The 22,545-nt window shown below is 44.9% G+C and overlaps 1 protein-coding gene across 1 annotated transcript; it reads right to left on the reverse strand.

Annotated features, from left to right (window-relative positions):
• Positions 1 to 996: 996 nt before the first annotated feature.
• Positions 997 to 19,126, reverse strand: rsf1a (remodeling and spacing factor 1a; the record flags this gene model as incomplete). Its single annotated transcript, XM_079225217.1, has 18 exons — positions 997 to 1,934; positions 2,078 to 2,275; positions 3,046 to 3,263; positions 3,381 to 3,558; positions 4,655 to 4,719; positions 4,821 to 4,927; positions 5,829 to 5,877; positions 6,743 to 6,822; positions 8,964 to 9,068; positions 9,340 to 9,543; positions 9,660 to 9,897; positions 10,002 to 11,466; positions 12,549 to 12,650; positions 13,620 to 13,750; positions 14,541 to 14,746; positions 14,860 to 14,952; positions 16,031 to 16,122; positions 18,973 to 19,126. 18 exons carry the CDS (start codon positions 19,124 to 19,126, stop codon positions 997 to 999), a joined length of 4,623 nt encoding a protein of 1,540 aa, XP_079081343.1.
• Between the last annotated feature and the right edge of the window lie 3,419 nt (positions 19,127 to 22,545).

The raw sequence follows: 22,545 nt of genomic DNA on the forward strand, positions 1-22,545 counted from the left end.
TAGAAACGCATCAGCTAGGCGGCAACCTCTGGTTCTGCCGCGTGAAGCCGATGCGGAAGGGTGATGAACTTGAGGCTTCAAAACAGCAGTCCATAAACCAATGGGTGACGTCACCATGACTATGTCCACTTCTTACACACAGTCTATGGGTACGGCCCCAGTGTTGTCCGAGCTGTTTCTGCATCAAAGTGAGCGACGCGTCTTGGTGTGATCGGCCCCTAAGGCTGCTGGGTACCTTTTCAGGACAGCAACAAACCAATGAAAACGCCACTGTGAGCACTAAGAACATAACTCATAACTCATGGTATTGGGGGTGGAGGCCAAAAACTCTGATATCTCAAAACCTGGACAAATAAAAACCACAACTATCTGCATGCGTAGATACTACTAGAGGACGCTTTTTGTTGGTGTTGTGGCGATCAAGTCTGGTGTCTCTAACCATCAGGTCACATGATTCAAAGTGTTCGGTTCGACACCGCCACCCTCCTTGGCGGTGGGTTATTAAGTGCTATGAGAATGACGAAGTGCTTTTAGGTAGATGTACGCTACAAACAGACTCCTGTGACCAACTCAACGCAAACCCAAATGGGACGAATCCACCATCAACCTGTCGCTTGGACCCTGTAGCAACGAGAACTTCAGAGGGTCACGAGGACCTCCGGCTGTGTGCGAGTGCGTCCACTGAAACATGAATGTCCTGGCGCCAGGATGCTTATATTGTTTTGTTTTTTTGGGTCCGGCTGGCTGTTTCCGTTCTGCCAGAGGTGATGATGAGCGTGAATGTGTAGCTTGTGAGTCTTGTGGTTGTGAGGTCACGGTATGTGACCGTGGAGAGCGCACTCAACACAATACAACAGCGAGGAGGAAGAGCAAGACGTGGAAGAGGCGGAGGCAGTGGGAATCCAGTTTTCAAAAAGGGAGGTTTCCTGGGGTGAAAGGCCTGACAGTTAAAAAAAAAAGACAAAGACGCAAGTGTTATTCACACAAACACAGCCATCACGACTGCGGACTGTTCTGGGCAGAGTTTAATGAGTCTGTCTGGCCCTCCTTCTCTTCCTCTTCCTCCACCTCCTTCAACTTCACCACCTTTACCACCTTCACCTCCTCCTTCTCTTCTTCCTCCTCTTCCTCCTCCTCCTCCTCTTCCTCCTCCTCCTCTTGATGTGAGGGTCCGTTGTGCCTGTCCTGTCCGTCTGATCCCGCACTGTTCCTGGGAACAGCGGGACTCCCGGCCACAGGCTTTGCCGGGCCCCTGGAGGTCCGATGTCTGTTTGACGGAGACAGGCTACGGCCCCTCCCCTTTTCCTGAGTGTCGCTGAACTTCTTCATCGTCCCCTTCTTCTGTCTTCCCCCTTCCTCCTCCTCCTCCTCCTCCTCCTCCTCCTCCTCCTCCTCCTCCTCCTCCTCCTCCTTCTTCTCCTCATCTTCTTCTTCCTCCTCCTCCTCCTCCTCCTCCTCGCCTGCCTCTTCATCGTCATCAGAGTCGATGCGGTTGAGTCTTTTGCGGATCGGACGATCCTCTTCCGACGACGACGTCTCAGACTCCTCCGAATCGTCCGACTCGTCTGTCGAAGGCCGCCTCTTTTTCAGCATCTGAGCGAGCCGCTTGCGGCGCTGCAGCGACAGCATCTCCCTCCTCTTCCCACGGCCCATCTTCTCCGGGTCCTCCTCCTCCCCCTCTCTCTCTGTCCTCCTCAACCGCCTCGCTTTGTCTTTGTCCGTCTTCTCCCGCTCTAGAAGCTTCCGTTTCAGCCGCCTCCCTCTCTCGCCGTCGTCGTCATCGTCATCGTCGTCGTCGTCGCGTCTCCGCCGCTTTTGCCTCGCCCGGTTTCTCCGCAGGTCTTCCTCCTCTCTCCTCCTCTTGTTCACTCTTCTCCTCTGGCCATCTTTCTCCTCATCTTCGTAGTCCTCAGTGTCTCGGGAAGAAGGCGACGCTGAAAGAAAAGGAAAGAGTAAGGATCAAAATCTTAGCTCTGCAGAGATGATACTTGAATAGAAACCCAGTTAAACTGAATGTGAATCAGCGTGACCCAGTGCACATGCTCAGAGTGTGGTGATCTGGGAGAAGATGACCGACCGTCGCTGTAGTCACTGGAGAAATGCTCCTTGCGAGGTCTGCCGCGGGCTTTAACCTTGACCTTCTTGGTGGAGGCCCGGGAGTTGTCCGACGACTCGGATGTCTCGCGGTAGTTGACCTGCTGCCGCTGGCCGCGCCTCAGACCCCGCCTCTTCTTGTCGGCCTCGCTATCGGTCATGTCGCTGAACTGACCCGAGCCTACAGAGGACAAGCACAGTTTTTAACATCTTTTGGTTGGACAAAGCAAGCGATTTTAAGACATCACCAACAAAAATATTCTATCATTAATTGCAGTCTTTAAAAGATTGAAAACTTGACAGCTTTTGCGTTGAAGTTTGAATTTGTAGTGAAATTGTAAAAACACTCATTACAAGAAAAGAAAAGAATATTCATATACTCATTCACGGATCTGAAACCAGACAAGTTTAACATTATAAAATAAAAAGATGCCAGAGGGCCCGTGTCCACATCGTGGTTTATTTTTGAGCACCAGCGTCTTTTCCAGTATCATTGAGAAAGCGCGTCCACCTCTATTTGTGCGCTTCAAGTTGAAAACCTCCGGGCTTTTGAAAAGCACTGGTGATGCAACCGTAGTAAATGGAGGAGAGGCTTTTTCCTGTCTTTCCATCCTGACCTTTATATGTCAGACACTGTCATAACATCTGTGGGACACCACCGAGTGGAAGGCTATATGTGTATAACTAAAATGAGCATCATCTAAAAATCTGCACAATGTCAAGTGTCTGAAAAACATCTGTAAATGTCTAATTAATGCCTACTACCAATAAAAAAAAGAAAAGATGCGATGTGGAAACGAGCCCTTAAATTATAGAAACACTAAAAGTGTAGTACTCATGTCTAAAAGCCATTTCGATCAGCTGTGCAAAGCTCCCTTCATGAAAGCGATTCTTAAATCATCTCGATCAACTCTGCAACTGTGATGCAGAGCACTTCGCCGGCGCACTCACCCATTTCCTCATCGCTGTCCTCCTCCTCTTCCTCGGAGGAGCGTCTCCGCCGCCGCTTCAGACGCTTCCTGCCCCTGCGTTGGGTCTTGCTGGGTCGCTGCTTGGGCGCCCCTCTCACCGCCCGTCTGGGCCGGGACCCACTCTCTACGCTGCCCGCGTCCTCGTCTTCCACCTCGTCATCGTCCGGCCCTGACGCAGCAAAATCTTCGTCCTCTGAGCTTTGAGGGGAGAGTAAGCAATTTAAAAAAAAAAAAAATTTAAAGCATGAACAAGGCGAGAGGAAAAGAAGCACAGAGGGAGAGCGGAAAAGGTTTGTTTGTCTGTGTGTGTGTTACCTGTTGCTGAGCATGAACTCGTCCTCACTCTCTGCCGCCGTGCTGTCACTCTCCAGGTCGTTCAGTCGCCGCCTCTTCCTGTTCCTGACAGAGTGGGCCTGGCTTCTGATTGGCCGCTGGCTCCCCTTCCCTCCTTCCTCGGACAAGACGGCGGAAATGTCTCGGCCTCGCCCCGCTCCTGCATTGGAACAGTGGGTTTGAGTTGACGTTAAGGGGAAACTTTGGCACCAAATTAACAGAGACGAAGACCAGACACCTTGAATTTAGAGCTGTGGGGGATTACGAGTCTCTGTATATATCATCGTGAATCATGACCGAATATCGGACTTATCTTACAAGACTTTATAGCTTGCATTTTTTTTTTTTTTAAACAGCTTTCACCCTTTGGGGCCGGGGCCCACTTCCAAGCGGGGGCAGATGTATACATTTTTAATAAAATGATATCTTCGCAATAATACATCACAGAGATGTGGTTTCAAATCTGGCGGATATGGTTTCCACTTCCTCGTCTGAGCATCTAGACATGGACGTGTCATATGACGCGTGCAAAGCTTCAGTGTGAGTCAGAAGATGCCAAGCAGAGTCCTGAGAAAAGCTATATTGGAGGGGACGGATGGCGCAGCTTCAGTGCCTGAAGGATTCGCTAACAAGGAGCTAGCTGGAGCTAGCAGTGAACTCATACAGACTTGTATTAATGTATTTTACAGAGTGGATTCAGAGCTGCGAGGGTCCAGAGGACAACATGCAGCATCGCTGCAGCAGTCTCCCTGTCCATCTGCCTGCCAACACATCACCATAGCAGGCCTCAAAGCCAGCCAAAGTCACCATCCCCACCATATAATAATAAATTTGGTTTTAGACATTTAATTACATGTGTCTACCATTGTATTCATATATTCCACTGCTTTTGTGAACCTAAGACCTTTGGTAAAACATTTTCCATCACCAAAACCGATATACCACATGAGTAAAGTTATGCTTTCACAACAAATATGAAAAATTTCCAAAATCAAGATTCAATTTTTCAGCTTTAGTCATATTTTCTCTTTACACTTGTGCCTTGGGACAATGGTGCCTCATTATATAGATAGCTGAGATTGTTCTGTAATTTTATTTCATATGCTAGTGACTTCAAAAAGGGAAATTTAAAACACACACACACACACACACACACACAATATAACCTACCGAGCTGCTGTCTAAGGGCAGAATAAACATATATATTGTTAAGGTTAACTGCAGGTTATCACTTTGTCAACAGCGTGAAATCTCACCTCCGCAGAGGTCCCTGATGTCCTCCTCTATAGCCTCATCAATGGCATCATCAAAGTCATCAAACCTGCAACACACACAAATCAGATGTTGATAGCTTCTGTCTGGGATTTGTGTTTTTATTGTGAAAGCTCTTGCAAATATGACACAGCATCTGGCCACACCCACCTGTAGCTGATGTGCTTCCTGGTTCTGGTTGATCTCCTCCCCAGATTTTTGCTCTTTTTGGGATCTTTCTTCTTTGCAGACTTCTCCTCTTCTCCCTCATTTCCCTCCTAAAAAACAGTTGAGACAAATTATTTGTAATAATGCATCGCAAAATATGAGCCAATATTCATTAGACAAATGGCCAAAATGTCAAGTTTAGTTTAAGTCTGTTCTACAAGTCAACACCGGCTTCCCTTGCGAACTAGAACTGCAAAACGTTTGCGAGCTTCTTCGTTCAGAATCTAACCTTTATTCAACCAGAAGACAAAAAAAAAGATCTTTCTCAAGGCTGTCCTCGCCAAGACAGGCAGCAGCACGTATGACACGGTTGTAGAATTATAAGCAAGACGTGCCGACTTCCAAGTCATTTGGAGTCACTTTAAATTCGACCAATGAGACCAGCTCCTGAAGTTGCAAGTGACTGTAACGGATTGCAAGCTGAGGGAGCAGCACAGCCTTTAAGGACAGGTAGTAGGAAGAAGTCCTAGATTTGAAGACAATAAATTGATGGAGGTCTTATGAATAAGAATTTGCCAATGGTTAAGTATACGGATGGACAAGAGGAGGGCTTTAAAAACAGGCATGGAGTCTCCTTTTGTCCGCGAAGGAAAAGCACAACTTCTTTCTCAAATAAAAAACGATTCCATCTTTTCACCAGTTGCTGAATGTAAAGCTTAAATCAGAGGTAATGCATCAATCATAATTCCAAGATACGTCATACCTTAGAGCCCTGAGAAGAATGGTACCGATCACATTTCAATTTTAAATGTGATGAAATTGAAATGGCATTAAAACATATTAAAAGGGATTTTAAGATGCACGGAAGCAATCACATTATCCCCCATGTTTTCACATCTTCACTCATTATTTTATTACGGCAATTCTTATTATTTACACTGATGTGGTAGAACAAATTACACACACACACATATATACAGTATATATATATATACACACTCTTTTACTCACAGGGATGATGTTTTCCACACTGATTCCCACGTACACCAGCCGCTCCCTCCTGCACAGATGGGGAGAGAGGAGAGTCAATCCACATCGTTTTGACTTGAGCTTTTTTCCAGAAAGTCGTGTGTGTGTGTGTGGATTTAAATGCACATGCATGCAGAAGACAAAATGTATGTTAACTTGCGCAAACACATGTAGACCAGATGCAGCTGTGCGGTCCTGCCATGTCATGAGTTGTGAGCCTGCGTTTTTATTTTATGTATGAAAGGAGACTTGTGTTTTATCACACTGTCTCAGAGAGAAATATAAGCAGGTGCTGCAGCTGTTTGAGGAGCATTTTAACCTCCCAGAAGAGCCCACTAACAGTGCCGGACAAAACATTCCAAATGAAAGCTCTGAACCTCCCTCGGGGTCGATCCACAGATACCAGATCATCTGTGTTGTGGAACGCTTTGAATAAATAACTGGTCATCAGTCAAAGTAATACATGGCAATGTCAGATCTCATGGGTCTACAGAACAGTATGTATCTATCAATCATGAACAATCATCTTTTTGGTGAAATGAGCAGTAAAGAGGTACCTTTTAAATGGTTGTTTTTTTCAAGACAATTAAAAGACTAAAGTAATTCAACTTCAAAGTTCAGTCTTGACCTTGGTAGAAAATAAACAGTTCACTTATTGCATGGTCGTATGGACTTCAAATGCAAATGCTCATTTGACAATGACATGAATGTTATAGGCTTCGGTTTGAGCAAACACACTATTTAATCCTTTCCTCACAACTTTGCTCTTGTATTTTATTTATTTTTGTGCAGAAGTTCAGTCCTTTTTCTCTGACATTAGCATAATTATTTCACATTTACACTGGTTGTCTTGAACTACATCCCCTTCCTGTAATTATTTTTGTTATAGTATGTACCTCCGCTCTGCTCGATCTTTTTTCTTCAGAGCACTGTCCAGGTTCTGCAGCTGCTCCTCCAGTTTCTCACACAGCAGCTTCTGATCGGAGGAAACCCGCCCCCCCAAGAAAAACACACATTAAATGTAGGAAACATCTCTTCTAAAACCTCCTGTATAAAAGCGAAACTCAACAGTAAACCAGCATCACTGAAATGTGTCCCAAGCACAGAGTACACTAAGTAGGTAAGTAGTGTCGACAGCAAGTGTTGCCATTGGAAACCATTTTGAGAAATAAGCAACCAATTCATTTAGTGTCACTTTTTAAACATAAGAAAAGAAAAAAAGGGACAGCAACCAGCACAACGTGCACCCTGAAATGAATAGATTTAGAATGTGTTACATCGGTGATCAGTGGTGGGCCGTCAGGGCCTTCTAAGCCTTCTCTGCTGGCCTAAACAGAATCACAAAGTTATAGCTATTTTATAATTTAATTGTTTTTCACAAATACACTACATGTATTATAATTATTTTTCCCTATCAGGTTATTTTCTCATTGTACAGCTCTGTTGCTCAGCCTGCAGTCTTCAGCCATCAGACTGCAGCTGGTTTGAAGGAGAAGCTTTCATCCAATCAGATTTTTTTCTCTCCAGTGTCTCTAGGCCAGCAAGGCAGTTTAAGCAGGCCTTTGCAGATTAAAGTACACAGGGAGTGGACGTTGTAGTTGATTGTCATGGACTTCAACCAATCAGATCGTTAGTTTGATAAGCAGGGCGGGTTCTTTGACATGCATGGCCTGCGAGTTGGCGTGGACGTGTGATTGGTCAGTGGCCCAGCGTGACCATTAACATGCGCTGTGATTGGCCAGTGTGTCAACAGGGCGGAGCTCAGTGGGAGCTGGAATGGTTCAGGCAGAAGCTAGAGAAGTTGTGACATTTTTTTTGCGTGTTTTGGCGCTCGGTGGAAGATAAGAGGACTTGGTGGTGGATTTGAGGCGTCGACTGCTGCTGTCGAGCGGATATGTTCTGCCCTAGAACGCGTGGAGGTTTCCGGGGGTGCGGTCGGGAGGCTCGGCTGTCCTCACCGGTCCTTGGCACCTGTTGCTGGAACTGAAGCGCCATAAACCGTACAACCGCATTGCTGAACTTGTTGTTAATAAGGATAGGCGGATGGACTTTGTCTTTAAGTGAACAGCATCAGGTGAGTTGCTTTTTGTGTTTCATCTGCGGTGGCGTTGCGTGCTGTTTTTTTTAAATCATGGATTGTTTTGTCATGTTATAACGAAGTGTGGTTCTTGTTGATGCGGGGAAATCCCGGGTCAGAGAGGCGCTGCGTGAGCTCTCCCTGACTCAGAAACGTCCGCTGAAAAAAGAAAGAAAAAAACTCCTTCTTCACTACTTCGACTTCTTTCTTTTTTTTCGAGAATAGGCGCGGGGGGCTTGGCGCTTATACGGTGAAAATAGCTCCGCGGGTCGGTCCACACCGTGTGACCTCCATGCCCGTAATAGTGCAAAGAAATCGTCCGTATAGCAGAGTGAGCTCTGCTGTCCACACATGACAGTGTGTATGAACGCACTGTGCAGTGGGCATCGCGCCGTGTTCAATACACGCAAGGGTCAGACAGGAACTCCCGGGACCCTTTTTTTTTTTCTTCTTCCCCAGGCCGCACCTGATGTGGACACACGTCATTGAAGGCCTTGGTCTAAAACCCACGGCCCGCCACTGTCGGTGATATTTAAATATTGCTGGTACAGTCAGAACCAGAAACAGCAACAACACTGCATGTGCAAATGGATTCAACTGAACGGAAAACAAGAAGGAAATGTGCGTTTACTGCAAAGCGTGTACAACATACACATGTACTTGTGACATCGTCATTATTGAGCTGTATAACGCAACATATCTTAATCACTAATAGAAGGTGACTGAAAATAGAAACCATATTTTTTTGTTCAACAACCAAAAGCTATTGGCAGCCTGGCAACCACTTTTAAAAGTTACTGTTGTACTAGTACTGCGTGTAGTGAGGTCTGCTGTTGTACTGAACTGTCATATGAAAGAAAAACTCAATGAACCTTTCTACAAACTATCCACTCCCTCTACGGACCACACGGTAGACTTTTGGTTTGATACACGGACTACTTGACAGATTGAGGAAGAGCTCAAATGTGCTTTATATGTCCCCCTTTCTGTCTCTCTCACACATACACATATATATGTGTGTATATATATATAAAGCTTACATGCTGGCAGGGGGGACAGAACCACTGTCCATCTGGAATCAGCATGAGCGGCGGCCGCAGACAGGCAGTATGGTATCCGCTATCACAGGAGTCACACAGCAGGATCTGAGGACACGAACGCAGGTATATGTCATTCACAAAGAAACTGACAGACCATTTTGCTTGCTTACAGATTTTCAAATAGGACATTTTGCGGCATTTTCAAATCAAAATTATGTGAATTCAATCCTGTTTAGGCGTTTTTTGGTATTTATTTTATATTGTTTTTGGCCTGAACGCATTTTGGGAATCTGTGGCGGTCCAGTTCATGCAGAAGTTGTTTCTTTATTTATGGGTCTGGCTTTGCGCACTTTGAATCAGAAGAACAGCCTCTCACCAGTTCGGGGTGGTTGGGCAGGCCACAGTGACTGCAGGCGTCCTCGCTGGGAATCTCCTCCGACTTGAACGATTCCTCTGAGTCGCTCCCTCCCTCACTCTCCCCCTGTTTCCTCCCTCTGCCCTCCGCCTCCTCTCCGTCGTTCAGTTTGCGTCTCTTGGCGCGAATGTTGGACCATCGGGGGCGGCGATGCCTCCGTTTTCCCTGAGAGAGCGAGCAAGCGAGAGAGTGAGAGAGAGACGGACAAAAAAAAAGAAAGGTAAGTTGAACCTACGTTTTTTGTGTTTATTCTCAAGGGGACATATTTAGAAACTGATTACCCTTTGTTTCCTTATTTGCCCGACTGGTTCCGTTTTGCCGTCTTTCTTTGCGGTTGAGCTCTGCTCCTCTTCCTCTTCTCCCTCCTCTTCTCCCTCCTCTTCTCCTTCTCCTTCTCCCTCTCCCTCCTCCTCTTCCTCATCTTCCCCCGTTCTGCTAGGCAGTGCCTGTTTTTTTTGCGGTTTCTTTCTCTGGCTCTCAGCCACCTTTGAGCTCGGCCTGCAGGTTGGCAAAGCAGATCTTCAAGAGAAAAAAAAGAGAATAGATTGATTGTCAGATTACAACAGACAGACATAAACAAAGTGTATTTTTAAATCCTTACAGTTTCATGAATCTTATCACACACATACCGGCAAATCCTTGCAGATCTCCTCAGCAGCCTCCCGTCCTCCTCCTCCTCCTCCGCCTCCTGCTCCCTCTCCTTCTCCTCCTCCTTTCCCCCCTTCCCCCGTAACTTGTTTCTCCGGTGGGGGGGGATCTTGATCTTCAACCGAATTCCTTCTTTCTGGAGCTCAGAGGAGGCTTCCTCCAGGGGACCCTTCCTCTCCCCTGATCCAAGCCCAGCGTCCTTTGCCCTCACCTGGGCAGCCAGCCCGCCGTTGACCCCGTCTCCCTGGTGGTCCATTGTATCCTGCTGGTCCACTTTCAGAAGCGGAACGGTGCTCCCAGATTCCGCATCAGACTTTCCTAAAGTGCTTTTATTCTCTTTCTGGTCAACTGTACCTCCTTCGGCCAAAGGGCGTCCAGACAGCTCTCCTCTCTTCTTGTCCACATTGTCATCCTTCTGTTCACGACTGCCAGTTGTTGTCGTCCCCCTGTCTGACTGCTCCTCAGTCTTTTTTTCACCCAGGTCTCCTGCCGTCTGTCTTTTGGGGTCTTCTAGAGACAGAGATAGTGGGGAAAGGCTAATGGAAACTACTTTCCTCGCTACCGCTTCAGGAAGCGGATCAGATTTTAAGGATGGCGGTGGCGGTAGTTTTCTGGCCGTTTGAGCGTCCATCGGTGCAAGAGGAGAAAGAAGAGGAGGAGCGGTGGCTGCTGCCGCCACCTCCCCTTCAACAGGTCCCTTTCTTACCAACACCGACTGCCGGCTGACCTCCTTCTCTTCCTGCTCAGTTCTGGAGTCCCGCTGGTCTAAATTGGGCCCGTTCTGTTCCTGCTGCTCGGCGCCGGGGTTTCTGTGGCGCTCGGATGGGCTGCGGATGACCCCCACGTGACCTATGACGCCGACTTGACCTATGACCCCTATGACTCCGTTTTGTCCCTCTTTGTGCGGCAAAGGGATAAGCGCTCTCCCGTTGCTCAGTTCCTGCCTGGATGCAGTGACCACCACCAGCTGCTGCTGCTGTGGTTGTGGGGCAGCCTGGCCACCTGGGGGCGCCAACGAGTCGGGCAACTTCCCCTCTTTGCCGTGGGCGTCCTTGGTCTGGATCACTGACGGGTTGCAAACAATAATGCTACTGCTGTTGTTACTGTTGTTGAGGTGGTTGCCGTGGTAGCTCTCTGCGATCTTGAGCTCCCTCTTCTTCAGCGGCATCTTGGCCTGGAGCTGGCTGTTCCTGACGACCGCCCGCTCCGCCTCCCCTTCCTTGTTCGTCTCCTGCTTTGCGGCAGTCGCGCCTGGCGCCATGACGACCGACACAGCATTTTTGGGGGTGTCGGCGTCCCTGGATTCCGACTTGATGACGGTGGTGATTGTGCTCACGCGGTTGTCAAAGACGGGCGGCGACGTGCGGTCGACCTTCTCTTCTTTCACCTCGGCCTCTGTGTTCTCCTGCTTGGTGGGCGGCGTCTCCTCCAGCTTCACCACTGCCAAACAAAAATGTGTCATTGAAATTGTGTCATGACATCAAGGATGATCAGATCCGTCAGATGAACTCAGAACTAGAGTGTGGAGGTAAATGTTATTGCACACATTAGTAAGGTGACCAGGGCAGCCTTTTTCTTATCGTTTGCCTCTGCATGGCTGAGCCGGCGGCCGGCAGCTAGATTAAAATTTATTACGCCGTCATATTACATTCATTTTGACATAAATGACATTTGCTCTCTTCATTTAACCCATCCATAGAAATTTAGGAGCAGTGGGCTGCTGAGAAGCGCCCGGGGAGCAACTGGGGGTTCAGTGTCTTGCTCAAGGACACTTTGACATGCAAACTATGGGGAGACTGGGGATCAAACCGGCTACCTTGTGGTTTCAGGACGACTACTTATTAATCCACTATATATTTACATATCAAATAGTTGTTTGCTGCTCTATTAACGCTCTGAACCCCCGTACAGAGAACGTCAAAGAAATAGTAAAGTACGACTTTTCTGATCCTTTAAAAAGGTGCTAAAACAGTCTGCCGAAACAGTAAACTGAAAATAATTCAACTTATTCTCAACTGTACTGCCAGAACAAGAGAGAGAAAGTGTTACCACCGTTTTAGCGACACTCCATTGGCTCCCAGTGCCTTTAATAATATAATTTAAGGTTATTTTACTTGTTTTTAAAAGCTCTTGATGGTTTGGTTACATGGCTTCAAGGTTACAGGGTTATTTTATTGCAGAGTCGCTGCCGTTTTATAATCCTTCATGAACTCTCAGATCTTCTACTGCTGGGTCTTTAAGTACAAACAACAAAGCTTTCTAATTGCTCCAAATTTATGGAATACCCTTACCAAAGCTATATGAGATGTTTGTTTTTTTTTACAAACTTTCTTACTTTTATCGTTCATAATGGTCTCTACATGTTTTTCTTTCAGCAATATATTTTATTGTCTAAATATAAATTTGCCTCAGTATAATTTCATAGTTTTATTGTAAAGCACTTTGAGCTTCATATCTTGTATGAAAAGTGCTCTATAAATAAAGTTGATTATTATGACATATCATCTCTCTGCTCGTGGTACCTTGTGTCAGGGGTTCCTCCTCCATTACAGGGTTGACCTTCTCACTGTCCGTGTGTTCCTCGGCGGTCCCGGAGGGTTTGGTGCTTTCAATGGCCTCATGCCCTAAGTCGGCAAAACACAAGACGAACACCGAAACAGTGTGTTTGCAATAAATCTTGCTCTCTTGGGTAGTTTAAGTTGTTCATACATTATTATAATTACTACTGCAGGGTGACAGTGGCACAATTTGATGAGTGACATTGGACTTTTCAAGTGTATAATTTCTCGGGTTGGGTAACGAAAACAACGCGATATGCAGCAAATGCAACAAAACAATTCCGTTTTCTCCACCAAAACTCGTTGAGGAAACGTCTGTTTTAAACGCTGGAATCTGGACGAGAAAGCTGCAGAGTTTCTAGAGAGGGAAAAGACTCCCGAACTATAAACTCCCTGCTAGAAACGTCTGTTTCCCTGATGGAGGTCAACGTCAGAGCGGAGAAACCGCAGCTGACCCCAAAGTGAGATTATTAGGAGGCGCGTTTGTTCCTCAGTTCATTTGGTGTTTGCCAAATTCAAGAGTTTATATTAATGATGACAGGTATTCCAGTAAAGAAGCAGAGTTTGTAGAATCCAACCGTTTCTGTGTGGAGTTCTGTTGCACACGGTCCCTATCAGGCCACCTGATGCTTGTGTCTGTTTTTTTTATATATACCGTATTGTTCAAAGTTTAAAGTCAAAAAGTTTAGAGCTATAGTTTGAAGTCAAGTGTTTTGTATTTATTTATTTTATAGTATACTTTAAACAGTTAATATATTGGTCAATTTGAAGATTTTTTTTGCCTTGGCAATAAAAAAAGTATTTCTTTAATGTCGTCAATCGTCGTGTTGTGCTTCTTTTTTTTTTTTAAGTATCGTTCATGCACCGGTATAATTTAAAAATAGCGAAAAAAGAAAAAAAACAATACCCAACCCTAATCATTTCAGATCATTAGATTATTTTTGGCGTCGTTTCTTTATTTAGTTTGGCCTTAACAGAAATCCTTTGGCTGCAGTTGCTGCTGTAACGTTGCCATCCATATTGTCACCAGCATACCTTCATCTTTCTCTGTAGGGCTGGTGCTTCTGGAACCAGCCTGGTTCTGGTCCTGGTCCTGGTCCGGGTTCTGTTTTGGTTCAACCTGAGACTTCAGCAGCTCCAGAGCCTCAGCCAGGTCGTTACGAGTCCTGAGAAGATCGTTTGGATAAGTGGCTCAAAACTCGTCCAGCAAGGATAGACATCACTCAGAAGAACGCATGTGACAAGACTACTTTAATATGGCCAACGAGATAGTTTGGATGTCTTGAAGTGGGGTTGTATGATGTACTTCTACCAGCACGGGAGCAAAGTAATGTCGAGCTGTGGACGTATTTTAGACACCTAAAGTAAAATCTGCCAGTTTAAGTGTACACTATATTCAGAATATTTAGCTTTCCGTCAGACGGGCATTTCTAACAGCGAGCTGAAGCTGTTGTTTATTCCAAAGCCACCAGAGTCCATTCAGTAAAACAGTCTTTTTACCTTGCAGGACACAGGAGTCGCTGGTCCACCGCTGCCTCTATCAGTTAGTTTGTTAGTGTTATTGGCGGAGTCAGCCAATAACAAGTTCAGATTTACCAAAGTCAATGACTTTGGAAAATCGGAACTAAACCTTTAAAACATCCAAGTCACACAATAACACAAACAGACTAATCGATGGAGGCAGCGGTGGACCAGCAACTCCTGTGTCCAGCGAGGTAAAATGACTGTTTTTGTCAAAGGAGTCTTGATGAGTCTAATTGATCCCTTTTAGACATTGTCGGTGTGTTAATTTGCAATGTAAACCGAATCAAACACAATGATGAAAAACTACTTTTCTAAGAAAATAAGATCTGCATTGTAAAGTACTTTTTTTTGTAAACAGAGAAAACAATAACACCAGATGATTGCAGCCTGAGACAGACTAAGAGAGGTATGTATCCCCTAGAACAGCAATACCTGACGATGCACTTCCAAGTGGATCCGTCCAGATCGTCCTGCTCCTCCGTGTACAGACGGATGTTCTGCTCCTGGTCCAGCTGAAGCCAGTACATCAGGCCCTGCTGGTCCCGACCAATGGGCTGCAGGCGCATCTTCTCCGGTTCCTCCTCATTGATCGCCGTCTTGAACTTCAGGTTGTCATCAAACTGACACTCGCAGAGATACTGGAGGGTGAACAAATTAAATGTGTGTCAGGAAAGCGGACAGGGTTTAATGTGGTTAATGCAGTCTTTCAGATACACTCATTACATGGGAGTAAAAGCAGGGCTTGTCATACTTTGAGGATGCATGACTTGCACTCCATGGACATCTCCTGGTAGCCCTTCTGTTCCAGCTCCCATGCCCAGGTACTGTTCAACTCTTGGCAAACCTACAGGAAACAATGAATATATTATGTCACTGCATGTAAGGTTGTTTGCACAAGTTCTCTGCCTCAGGGCTGATATGACCGGTTTATTATTGTTTTATACATCTCCTCCATCTGTTCACCGAAACAGAATTTAAGCTCTACAGTTAGTGTGGGAAGTTCACTCTACTTAAAGTTACTGCAAGGAATTTATAATTTTTTTTGTTGATTTTGGCTTTTCCCCGAGGACAAAAGTGGTTGTGTTTCTGAGCACCAGTCCTTTTAGAAAACCTCTCATTTTACTGCAGCAGGGTCTGACCCGCTCAGTCCTTCTGGTTCTCTGCCGTCTGTCTTCTGGTTCTCCCGTGCCTCCCTTCTCTCCAGCGGGCCAGGAATTATGGCCTGGGCCTCCAGCAGCGAGGCGAAGCTCTGCTCCTGGCCGGAGAAGGAGACGATGCTGCCAGGAGCTGAACTCTCCTCTTACTGCCGCAGCTTTCCGAATGCAGGTCCAAGGCTGCAGCGAAGCCGGATCTGGGTCTGCCAGAGGTCCAACTGGAGTCTGGGCTGAAGGAGTTTCTGATGAACCTGTATGTTTTCATCTGACTTGGCGAGGGACCCAATCCGGTGACACAGATGACAAGCATGAAGAACAACTACACTGCTGATGGTCTTGTTGAATTATAAAGGTCGTATAGAGTCATCAGTATTACTTTCAGAATGTTTCACAGCCCGTTAAAAGTTCCTCACAGTAACTTTAAAGTACCAAAAGATCAGAGTAAAAGACAAACAGGGGGACTGGAGCTGCATCCCCACGAAAGAACACTGCCCTTCCTGCACAGTTCACTTGAGATTTTTAACACTGTTTATTGTTTAATGTTATGCACCACCCGCCATGACAAATTCCTTGTATGTGAAAACATACTTAGCAATAAATGGTTCTGATTGAGTGCAGACAATGAGAAGTGTCTCTTAACTCCATCCAGAGACAGCCAGACTTACTGATGACTGGACCTCTTCGGTATGTCGTGTCGTGTAATCACATCAAGTGCAGCCTAAGTTGAATCTGCAGCCAAACACATCACAAAACACAGAGGGCCCTCACCTTAGCCAGGTATTTTTCCCAGCGGTCAGTAGTCACAGACCTCCCCAGTTTTCTGAGCAGCTTCACATGGAGCTCCACAAGCGGTTTAGGAACTGCAATGAAGAGGATGAGACACGTTAGCCTTTCACAAATCGCAGCCGCAACTAACATTCATCCTGCCAAGGTGCCCCTAAGCACAAGGTTAAAGCCAGCTGCAGGATTGTGTTTTTGTTCCGTTTCGTCGGCTTGAGATCATTTCCCTTCTGGAGATGAATCACATCACAAACGCTACAGTGCTGTGTTCACGACAACATAGCAAAGAAAGTGGATTCAAGATTCCACATAATACTGAATGTGTAAAATTGCCTCTCAGTTTTTTTTAAACAGATGTGTAACAAAACACTTAACAACTTGACAGCAATGCCTTTTCAATCCAAACGGCAGTATTTTCATTTCACATCGCTTTTTCTTCCAGCAGCTGTCGGAAAACGGCCGACCACTGGTGAATGAAGTAAAAGGAAGAAAAGAAGAAGAAAAAAAAGAGACGAAATGATTCCAGCCGTGAGCGTAACATGTATTCATTCAGATTCATATCCAGCACTGTAATCTTTGGGGGTTTATGAGACGGTTTATCAGTGCAATTTAAATGCCTTGAGATAAGCAATAGAAGCAGACTGCTGCTTGTATGGTGTGTTTTCAACCATTTCTGCACTGAAAGTATATTTAAAAAAAAAAGATAACTGGTGTTGTGCTCGCTTATGGAGGTTTCCTGGTGTTCACTCAGTGATGGGTAAACAGAGGTTTACTATGGGAGTGAAAAATGAAGGGCCAGCTACTTCAACGGGTGCTCAACAGAATCTCACGCCGAAATTTTCAGGAAAACTACATATTTCTCCATTCTAACGTTGGAGACCTTCACATCAGATGTTCCTTCTTTGCTCCAACGGCGTCGATATTCGTCTACATGTAAACAAAGCCATAGAGCAAACTCATATTAAAATCTCTAAATAAAAATCGCAGGTCATCTTCAAACGCCAGACTTGTGTTATGTCTCATCAAACCACATTGATCAGCTAAAATGTGTAATCCAAATTGCAAAGGCTCAGCTAAGATTAATGCCAATATTTTATATTAAGTGATCGTTCGTCGGTTATCAATACAGAGCGGATTTCTGTGCTGAAATCCTTTCTTCTCTTGCCGCTAATAAAAAATGTAATCTATGTCTGATGAGAATGTTCTGTCAAACTCTTGTTGGCCAAACTTAGAATATATATATGTTTTAATACTTTATTTTAATATGAATTCCAAAATGTATCACAATATGGTCTTAATACCCCATGCTTTATTATTAAGATGTCTCAATCAAATTAAAAAATTACTTTGAGGGTACCTCGGCTCTGTTAAAAACACTGCAAGCAGAAAATATATAAAATGCATGAGATATTTACCAGCTTGATTACATTATGGATGTTGCAATCTAGACAGCATCAAAACACACTTCTTCCGGGAGTTTTATTTTTTTTACACTTACAATGAATCTTTTTTTAAGTGTTCTTTTTATTTTTATTCAAGGCGTAAGACATCATTGTTGTGTCATGATTTAGGTTTAGTCTGCCATGATACTGTTACTACTGTTAACGGTGGAACATAACACAGCTCTAATGTGTGGTCTGGTGTGAGGCTGTTACGGAGCCCGCGGGTTCGCAGGAAATTACAGTTCTCTCTGCTGCCTGGCACAGTAAACTGAAGTTTTCTACGTTTACTTATTTTATTTTTTTTACAGCGACACAATCTCAGAATCCCGACAAAGAAAACGCAGTTACTCATGCCCGAGTCTGAAATGGCAGAGAACCATTACAGCTAACTACGGTAGAAATATTCGCTGTTAGGTCCAACTTTATTCCTTCTAACGCGGCGGTATACGGAGGCTAATGAAGCGACACAACTAACGGTAACTGAAAACAAAGCTCGCTATCAAGCGGGACTGGCCAACCCGGTCAGCAACGCTACAAACACGACAGCTGCGAGTATACATCATCTCTTTCTGTCTAACGATAACGTGGTAAAACAACTGCAGTGCTCTTGTGTTGCACTTTGACTAACAGTTGGATCTCCGATGCTAACCAGTTAGCCAAGAGCCGGAGTCCCTACTGCGCCTGTGCAGATTTGACAGTACCCTCTACCAATGGCCAAAAAAATATAACATCCCTTGTTTTTAGCTAACATCGATCGTTCAGCGTTGACAGCTGTCTACAACGCAGATCGAAGGAGGGACATTATCGCCGCCGTGAGCAACACGGTCAACACGTAAACACAGGGGACACCGATGCCACTCCAGACCCGACTGGCTGTGAGGCAAGGCCGGTGAAAAATTACACCTGACAACGCTCCGGAGCTAGCTGGTTGGCTGTGTGTGGTCACTAGGCAGTGCTGCATCATGGCTCCCCCACCAAGTTTAGCGTGAACAGATCAATACCAGCCCTGACAACACTATCGACGATCTGTCACTTGACTCCAACTTAACTCCGTCTGGGTAACGTTAGCTTGCGTTTTTTTTATTATTTTTTTTTCTCCCGCATGTATCCGTTCTTCCTAACTTTTAGCACAACATAACACAGAGTGTGTGTAATTTGGAGTGGGGGTAGCTTTACGTTAGCAGTCTACGGGTTTCCTGTCTCCACATATCTCCTCAGAAACTTGGGATAAAAAAAAAACCGCGTTTCTACTTCGAGGGGAAACTGTCTCCGACCGGGGCCAAAATGTGCCACAACGCGTAGAAGCTCGCGGACTGAACTCCCGATCTCATGCTGCTGCTGCCGGGGCCACACACTAAACATTTTTTGCATTCCTCATCTTCATCATCACGGTGGTGATGGTGTTGGACCCCTTCTCCTTCGGCTCTCGAGTGTCGCAGCTCTTCCACCACTTCTTCGCCCCGCCACAGCTCACTACCGATATCTCACCTGTCGTTGTGTCCCGCAGATACCGCTCCATCTGCGGGAAAGTCATCTCGGGCAGATCCAGCACCGCTCCGAATCGCTCCAGAAACGAACAGACCTCCGCGAAGCTCGGGCACAGCGCCGGGCCGGAGCTTCTCGCCACCACCGGAGCAGCCATCTTTCCAGGCGGAGAGAAACAGGAGGGGAGGGCTCGCTGCTGGGATGCGACTGTGCGCGAATGAAATGAATGGAGGGAGTGAGGCGGCTACCGGTGTCAAACTGGACGGCGCGAGAGCGCACGGCTTCCGGGTAGCGTTTTCAAATTAAAACCACTTGGAGACGTGCGTTGATCAATAACACGACAGTAAAGGCTGTAGAGGATCACTTATAGTTCCGTAGTCTACCGTTAAACCCCTTTTATTAAGCTAAACCGTGTAGTGTAAATATATATATATTTATTGTTTCAGTTAGACACACATGGTATGCCTTTATTTTAGGCATGTAAGACATCCATTTCCGGTAACAGTGTGCATATTGTATAGCAGCTTTACGCAGCTGCGAGAAGTTGGGAGGACCAGGGAAGGCAGAGCGAGAAATGCCCAGAATTCAACGCGATAGAGCAAAAACATTTCAAAATGGTTTTGTTATATATTTCTCTAACGATTTCAGAATAAGTAACGTTAGCCGAGCAGATAACCACTCTCCAATCACACACATTACACTCCTAACACACGACCACGATTTAAACGGACGCTACAATTGTATTCTTCGTGATTTGTTTTATATGTACAGCTTGTTCTTCTTTGTAAAACGAACGAAGGATCAATCCGTCTCTCCCATGAAAGCCCAGCACCACTGCATGCTGCGTAGTAGATAGATCGGGAGGGTGCTGCCTTTACGGACTGTTGGAAATATCTACCAATCAGAAAAAATAAATACTCATTTTCTCAAGTACACTTTGTTTTGAACTTTTAACTGTAGCTTAACCAATTCTGCCTAAGGTTAAGCGTTGCAAACAGTCTCACATGATCATTTTGACTCCACAAAAAAATCAAATTAAAACTATTATATTAGTAGAATTGCACATAATATCACAAAATGCATGTGTTTTTTTCACAATGAAGCCGCTTAGATGCCTAAAGTTGATAATATTATGACAAGTTAATGATGTCGCAGGAACAAAAGAAAACATCTTTTGGGACTTGACATCTCTCTGTAAAATGATGAATTTCTACTGCTATGTTGCTTTTCCAAAGTAGTGATTTCCTGGTTTGGTTATTTTCATGATCTTTAGGCACTTTAAGTACATTTTGATGCCGATACTTTTGTACTTTTAGTTAGTGACATTTGAATTGTAACACCGTATTTTTTGCACTGTACTATTACTAATTTTACTCAGGCAAAAGAAGAATACTTCTTTCGCCAGTAATGGACCGGGTAATGGACCTTTAAAACAATAAAAGAACAGACAACAGCGCGTTCTCGACTGTACGTACTCGATTGCCCAAAGCAAACTCACGAGCTACATTTGAAGGCAGCGTTGCAACTGGAAAATCGTGCTGTCGATTTGCACTTGAAGGCATCTGTTTTTTAAGAGGGACGGAAGAAGTGTCTTGTCTTGCAGGAAGAAGACTGATTCAGATCTTTTCGAGGTTACTTGGTTTGTGGCTGTCTCGTCTGCCACATCGTTTCACGCGCCTCTGCGGCCCCTTCACTGCGGGCGAAGTTGTGTGTAATTGCAGCCATGCCGTTCTACTAACTGACACGTAAAAGTTGGCGGGAGCAGGTCACTCGGTAAGTTCGTTATCCTGTTTTACGATTAATTAAAAACGAGCTAATTTAATGAGCGGGCGTTTGTTTTGATCCCGGAGAACAACCGCTTTGTGTTACGTGAATTCAACGTTTCTGAAAAGTCCCGCTGAAGTCTATTTATTACGTTAAGCGTTTGGGGCTAACGTTCGTTAAATATCTCAAAGTTAACCTAGGTTCCGAACCAAATTTATTTATTTTTGTTGCTTAAAAATATGATCAATAATAGTGACTGTAAAATGCTACTATACACTGCAAAAGAAAATCGATCTAAACAAAGGAGCCCGTTGACGTTGTGGGGAGACGGTCAGGAGTTGTTTGTCATCCTCGGTTTTTTTAAGCGCACATGTTAAACCACCTTTTAACCTCAAGACATCAAAAGAACTGCGGTGATGGTGACTGACCGTTGGGTAAAATGAGTGTGTGTGTGTGTGTGTGTGTGTGTGTGTGTGTGTGTGTGTGTGTGTGTGTGTGTGTGTGTGTGTGTGTGTGTGTGTGCGCGCAACTCCTCTTGTCCGCTTCAGCGTCACCTTCTATCTAGAGATCAATGGGATGCAGGAAAGAGGCCATGAATCAAATGAGGTTATTATCAAATTTTCACGAAATATGCATCATACAAAAATAGATAACAGTATAGCATGTGTTTTATATATTTGAGCAGTTTTGGGGGCGTATCAAGCACTGCACAGACTGTAAATGGGGGGCGGGGGGAGATAAAAAAGACTTGTTTGTGACCCTAGAATGATAATGCATAAGAGAAATGGTAAATGAGGAAATGTTGCAAACAGAAGTGGGAAATATTTCCCTTTTTATGGAGTGTATAACCTATTAGGAATATAAATACGAGATCAAGATGCATATTTATAGACCTTCGAGGTTATTAAATCTGTCATCCGCAAAGTTTCACGAACATCATAACCGTCAACAGCAAAGCTGCTTTCAATTGGGCTAAAGTGTGTCACAGTTGCACGGGGAAGGGCCGGGACATTGGGGAAGTAATCTTAGTCTGTGGTTGTCTGCTGTACTTTACCAGCCTCTTTGGTAAATAACCACAGGCTGTTTACCTGATGCTTGGATTTGCAAATTAAATTTGCCTGGCTGGCCAAAAGACAAAGAGCGCTTAAGACTGTGTGGTAGGAGGACTATTATAGTATCATTTCTTCCTATTTTTCATATAGTTTGGACGGGCACTTTTCCTCCTTCTTCTGCTATTTCTGACATCAATATGTCTCAAAAATATTCCTGAACCGTTCAAGAACTATACTTCAAAGGTCAATTTTCAGGTCCCTCCTAAATGTGTTATTTGCAGAGGTCAATTTTTATTAAGATTTCTGGGGGTGGACAAATTATAGAGCATCTTGTTACTCTCTAAAAATGTTTCTAATGGTGCTTAATTAAAAGAAAAAGGTTTTTTAATTGCTTTCCCCGAGTATTATTGCAAAATGCATGCACAAACCTGCATGCATCACGCTTTCTATCTTTGTTGTTGTTGATAATGTATTATTATAATTACTATTATATAGCCTGTATCTGGTTCAAATACTTTGCCATGAATATTATGTCGTCCTATCTCACATGTATTCCTTCAGTGTTATCTATGATATTTAGACATTTCTAACAATGTTTCGGTGGAGGCTTCAAACAAGCCCAGTGTGTGTTCTGCCTCTTCCTGCACTGTGATATTATCCGGTTCTGGTTGTGCATTTTCACACTGTCCAAATGAAATGCTTGAAAACTCAACAGAAACATGTTCAGTATTCTACGCAGGATGAGCGTCTGAGGTGCTTC

This window comes from Taurulus bubalis, assembly GCF_910589615.1.
Source record: "Taurulus bubalis genome assembly, chromosome: 10".
Taxonomy (NCBI): domain Eukaryota; kingdom Metazoa; phylum Chordata; class Actinopteri; order Perciformes; family Cottidae; genus Taurulus; species Taurulus bubalis.